This window comes from Arachis hypogaea, chromosome 20, assembly GCF_003086295.3.
Source record: "Arachis hypogaea cultivar Tifrunner chromosome 20, arahy.Tifrunner.gnm2.J5K5, whole genome shotgun sequence".
Lineage (NCBI taxonomy): Eukaryota > Viridiplantae > Streptophyta > Magnoliopsida > Fabales > Fabaceae > Arachis > Arachis hypogaea.
The window spans coordinates 126,390,929-126,397,243 of NC_092055.1; the positions used below are offsets into that span (position 1 = coordinate 126,390,929).

A 6,315-nucleotide genomic window follows, 5' to 3' on the forward strand; every position below is an offset into this window, starting at 1 on the left:
CGGCGCTGAAATAAATGTGGATACTATATATTGTATATTTGTGTTTAATAGTATAATAATTAAGATTCTCTTCATATTTATAGTTTTTTTTTAATTATAATAATTATGTTTTTATATTTGTAAAAATTTTTAATTGAAATTTTAGATTAATTTTAAATTTGTAACTAAATCTTAATAGTACAAGTTGTAAAAACATAGATTAACAAAACTCTTATTTTATTGTATAAAGCAAACATATGTATGTACTCAATATATATCAAATAAATAAATACTAAGTACACATATATTGAATACATATTTAGCTATAACTTTTGACAATGAATAATTTTTTTTAATAAAAAAATTTACATAATTTACTTAGTTATTATAAAAAGTAATAATGTAATTATATACTATATTGATTTATGAAGGAACAAAGATAATTGGTAAATATAATTTCTATATTATTTTAGCTACCATCTATGTTTAATATTTTTGGTAAATAATTTCTTAAGCCAATATGTGGTAACACTACATGGTGATGCATGCAGCTCAAGAGGGTTAAAATAGTCATTGTAGTTAGTCAACACTGCTAGGTGTCTCCTTAGAATTTACAACTTGCTATAAACCTGAGGCAAACTTGATGATGAAGACCCACATTTGGTGGAACCTTGAGAAACACACTTATCCATGGTTTTTCTTTCTTCATTTGCCTTTGTATACTTAAACCCTAATTAACTCTAGTTTCTTTCATGCATAATTGATTAGTAGTAGCAGTGATAAGGAAGCTCCATACTCTTCCCTCTCTTTTAATTTGATCTTATTATTTTGTGGTAACCCTCAAGTCAAGTGTTTTCTTCTCAAAGTGAATCACAAAAATTCAACCCAAAATTGAACAAAGAGTTTTGTCTCTCCATGCAAGTAAGCTCTATCTCTTTAATTATTTACTTCTTAGGGTTTTTGTCTAAGCTTTTTCTTTGAAGAAGAAATCAAAGTTATTATGTTTAATTTCTTTAGTTTAAATTTTTTCCCAAGGGTATTGATGACTCTTTTTGAAAGGTGGATATATTTAATTAGAACATTGGAGAGCTAGATGTGTAATTGAACTTTGTCTAATTTTTTCTTCAATGATAAATCTATGTTTTGTTTAGCTATAATTTTTCTCTAAGAAAGTTCATTATGATGTGCAAATTTGTATGCTATAGAAGGAAAAGGAAGCAATCACCGCCAATAAGGAGGGCACTAATAAGAAGGACATAGGAATAATGGAATGTTGCCATGGAAAAGAGGAAACCCTACCACCTGGGTTTCGATTTCATCCAACCGACGAAGAACTCATTACTTGCTATCTCATAAACAAGATCTCGGATTCAAACTTTTCAGGCAGGGCAATAACTGATGTTGATCTCAATAAATGTGAGCCATGGGAGCTTCCAGGTGCGTATAGTTTGCAACTATTATTATTAGTTCAATTTCTTTGATTTTTTTTATGCATATTCTTTTATATTTGAGAAATAAATATCCATCAAATTCAAGATATTTAATTTTCTTAATTTACTCCTTCAATTATTCTCCTAAATAGATAGTGCTTATTTTTATATCCATGTTATCATTATTTTTAGAGTACTCAACACTATCTAAGGTTTCTATGAGACAATAATTGACTGATGCACCAAATTTTAATCCCATTATACTAACTAAGGTATATTTTAGTCCATTTAATTCATTAAGAAGAGATTTGCCTTTTTCTTTTTTTAGACATGGATAAGATTTAATTTAAGTGAATGATATACATTTGTTAAATACCTTCTATTACTTTTCTAATTAAACAAAAAGACCACAACAGATTCTCATTGAATCTAATATATTATGTTCCTTGGATGTTTCTTTTTTTTTTTTTTTCTATTTATTTAACAAAATTTTCCATGAATTAGGGAAGGCGAAGATGGGAGAAAAAGAATGGTACTTCTTCAGCCTGAGAGATCGTAAGTACCCAACTGGGGTGCGAACGAACCGAGCCACAAACACGGGGTATTGGAAGACCACCGGAAAAGACAAAGAGATCCTTAATAGTGTTACATCGGAGCTAGTTGGGATGAAGAAAACTTTGGTTTTCTACAAAGGAAGAGCCCCAAGGGGAGAGAAGAGTAATTGGGTCATGCATGAATATCGCATTCATTCTAAATCCACCTTTCGAACAACCAAGGTATAAATATAAACAAAAAATATTAATTACTTAATATTTCTGTAAATGATTTTTGTTTCTTTTATATATATATATAATGAAACTCAGTCTTTCAAACATGTAGTAAAATGCAAATAAAAATAACGTATCTTTTATGACAAAACCCTACCCATCTTCTTCTTCCACTAAACTCCAAGAAGTGTCCGCATATCATACCATATATTGCAAATTCAAAAAAGCAAACAATTATTAGTCAAGAACCATAACTTAAGGGTTAATTAATCCTTAAGAAAAGATGGCGACTGGTTTTATATTTACTTAAACATGCTATTTTAAAGTTTTTTCAGGCTTAAAATTTGGAAGAATCAAAGGTGAAGCTACCTTGGTTTATATCTCTTTTTCTTTTTTTCTTTTTTTTATTCTTTGTCTCTTTCAAATATATAGCATTAATTGACTACCTTTTATTTCAATTCTTTTAAAATTTGTCCATGTCGTTTCATTTTTCTTTAACCCCAATCGAACATAGAATCATTATTAGGTGCTAAAATAAAATGTTTTATTCTCTTCAGCAATTTATATCACATAAACTAAAATAATTTTATTATAAACATTCATTAATGACTACTTATCATTCAATTAATACATCAATGCACAAGTTATAATTTACACTAAGAATACCTACTAATTTTTCTCAAACATATTCCTAATATTAAGAGTTTACTCTATTTCGGTATACAAACAAGAATTTAATCAACAAGAACCAAATTGTAAATTATTTGCTTTAAATTTAATGCTACAGAGTTAATAATCTAAAATTATTTTATTTAACTTAACATCTATAATTTTATACATTTATAATTTTATACATATAATATTTATAATTACACATTTATTATATCTAATATTTCTTAATTATTCTAGCCATAATTAATGAATGCAAAATAAATTATTTTTGACTGATTTAAAATAATTTTTTATTATCTCTTAAATATTTAAATTTTAATCACCTTTATGCCATGTTAATGGATCAATTTCCCCAAAGACTTTATTTAGACTATTTATTGAAGGAAGAAAAATGTTCTCTAAAAATCATCATAAGCGTCTTTAATAGTCAATATTAACAATTCTGGATGAACATTAACAACCTTTGATTATAGGTGACCATTTTGATGGAGATATAGATTAACTGTCATTAATATTCAACATAACAAACCCTAACATGTAATCCTACACCCTTTTGTGATATATATAGCAGGATGAATGGGTGGTTTGCCGTGTGTTCCAGAAGAGTGCCGGTGCAAAGAAGTACCCTTCTTCCAACCATGCAAGTAGGGCAATGAACCCTTTCAACCTTGAAATAGGTCACCACAATATTGTGCCGCCGCCGCCAATGATGCAACTCGGAGACCCCGCCGCCGCTCATTTCCTCTATGGAAGGAACTATATGAATACTGCAGAGTTAGCAGAAGTAGCTAGGGTTTTGCGTGTTGGTACTGGATCAACCAGTACCAACCTACCCGGGATGCAGCCTCAGATAAATTATCCAGTGGCTGCATCATCCCCAGGAGTTGGATTCACAATTTCAGGGCTCAATTTAAATCTAGGAGGCGGAGGAGGCGGAACAGTAGTGGCCACAACACAACCAGTTTTGCGGCCCATGCAGCCGACTCCTCCGTCCCAAACATTGGGTATGGTTCCTCATCATCAAGTTCATCATGATGTGAGTTCCAACATGATTTCTGGTGCTGAGAATGTGGGTTACGTCAATGAAATAAGCAACACAAATGGTGGTCATGGAAATAGGTTTATGGGCATGGATCATTGCATGGATCTTGATAATTACTGGCCTTCCTACTAAATAAAGGAGAGAGACCCTACTTCATTTTGTTTAATTAATTATTATACATAATTTAGTGTTATAAGCTAAGTTGGATAATTAAGCTACGTAAAACTTTTTTCTTTCTTCTTTTTTTTTTTTTAATTATCGTGTTTCTAAGTTTAATGCAGGTAAAGAGACCTTGCAGTATCAAAGTGAATCTTGTTCTTATTTGGAGTTACGAAACTTCTTTAATGTTATTGCTTTTATCTAGTCAATAATGCTACGTATAGCAAAAAATTCAATCATTGCTTTTGGGATGAGTGGTATCATCTATAGTATTAGAGCGCTAGATCCGAAAGGTCAAGAGTTCGAGTCTTGGTGAACCCCAAAATGTTCATTTTATAACTCAATACTCCATTATCTCCCTAGCGGGATCCTAAATAAAAATAACTTTGTTAAGTAACCAATTAAAGGTGCCAATTAGTAAAAAAAAAAAAAATCATTAAGAAAATAAAAGAAATAGAATTGGACCTTTTTTAAATTTTTTCTTTGGATGGAATATGAATTCAAATTATCATAAAAAACATTTAAAATTAACCGAAAAAATATCTAAAATCTTAAAAAAAAATCTAAAACTGAATAAAAACAAACATTTAAAATTATTATAAAATAAATATAAAAAATTTAATAAAAAAAGATTTGAAATATCATAAAAAGAAACATTCAAAATATTAAAAAAAATTAAAAAAATAAGAAAAGAAACGTTCAAAATTATTAAAAAAATAATCCAAAACATAAAAAAGGTAATATCTAAAATATATAAAAAATATATCTAAAACCTAAAAAAAAAATTTGTAAAACTAATTATAAGAATCATCTAAAACCGACAAAAAAAAAAAAAAAGAAAAAGGCAACTACGAACTGTGCAACACAAATATTGGATCGCATTTTTTTAAATTTAAAAGTTTTTAAAATTAAAAAAGTTGGCTCAAGTTAACTACCACCCTAATTAGTTATTTATACTTTTTCTAAAAATATATATTCAATAATACTCTCACTTATAAGAAAATGTAAAATATTTTTTTTAATTTAATTAACACAATTAAATTTTTTTATAATTAGTTTTTTATTTAATTACATCAAAAATCAATCCAAATTTTATATGAATCAAATTCTCAAAATTTTTTTCTCATTATTACATCTAATAATTATACACTTTTTTTTAAATAAAAATCTCAAATCCTTATATATGTTATTAATTCTAAAAAATATTTTTAAATTACCACAGTACATTTTATAAAAAGACTAAACATCTCAAATTTGATTAATAAAATCAGAAATATTTTTAATCGTAAATAAAAATCATCACTATCGATTAGTATTACGCTAGAGTTTACGCCGTGTTTCACGGGTTTATTAATATTTTTATTAGAATATTTATTTTTATTTTTATTTTGATTTATGATTTAAAGTTTACTGTAACTTAATAATTTTGAATATATAAATTAAGTTATATTGTCTTAATAATAATAATAATAATAATAATAATAATAATAATAGTGATTATAACATATCAGTTATAGAAATGAAAAAATTGCATTTGTGTCTACATAATAGTATTATTATTATGATGATTGGTAATAAAAGGAGGAGAATGAAAAGAGTCGTACTCATAATTTGATAAACAGATGAAATAGAAATAAGTGTGTAATAATTTTGATTATTTATTTGCTGGTGTCTACATATTACATTAAATACAATTCTCAAGTGAGTTTTAAATGTGTATATATAGATAGCTTTTGTAATTGCATTTTAAAGTTTAGCCTAACTACTATTTAGAGCAGGGCCTATAAGTTATAATACAATATATAGATGAACTTAATTAATTGATTAAATAAAAACTTATAAACTCTAAATAATATTACTGTTATGCATGTAAAAACATGCGTATGATATTCACAACAATTTTTGTTTTGGGGGTTTTCAAATTTCAACTACACTATAAGGTCCAGCTTGGGTAACCAACTTAATTAAGCTCCTTTTAATAAAATAACTTAAATAATAAATAATTCTATTAAAAGTAACTTATAAATAGGTTATTTTGTGTTTGGATTTTTAATTTTAAAAGTGCTTATTTTATAAAAATGTGATGAAAAGTAAAAGTATTATGAGAGAAATCATTTTTTTTAACTTCTCTATAAGTTCCTCAATAGCTTTTTAGAAAATTGCAATTTAGTTTTGAAAATTGCACCAGACATTAATACTACTACTTTTCATAAGACCATCTCCAGTAGGGAACTCATCTCAGTCCCTATTTATGACCCACCTGTCA

At 27.2% G+C, this 6,315-nt stretch overlaps 1 protein-coding gene across 3 annotated transcripts; it reads left to right on the forward strand.

The window, feature by feature from the left end:
• The first annotated feature begins 630 nt into the window (after positions 1–630).
• On the forward strand, positions 631–4,261 carry LOC112785183 (protein BEARSKIN2). 3 transcript variants are annotated; one of them, XM_025828626.3, is made up of 4 exons: positions 631–900; positions 1,185–1,416; positions 1,914–2,185; positions 3,417–4,261. In XM_025828626.3, the coding sequence occupies exons 1-4, from the start codon at positions 895–897 to the stop codon at positions 4,020–4,022; spliced, it is 1,116 nt and encodes a 371-aa protein (XP_025684411.1). In that variant the 5' UTR covers positions 631–894; the 3' UTR covers positions 4,023–4,261. The 3 variants fall into 3 exon arrangements, with proteins under 3 accessions (XP_025684411.1, XP_025684413.1, XP_025684412.1); XM_025828628.3 differs by having other exon boundaries at positions 636–900; positions 3,420–4,261; XM_025828627.3 differs by having other exon boundaries at positions 636–900; positions 1,188–1,416.
• The last annotated feature ends 2,054 nt before the right edge of the window (positions 4,262–6,315 follow it).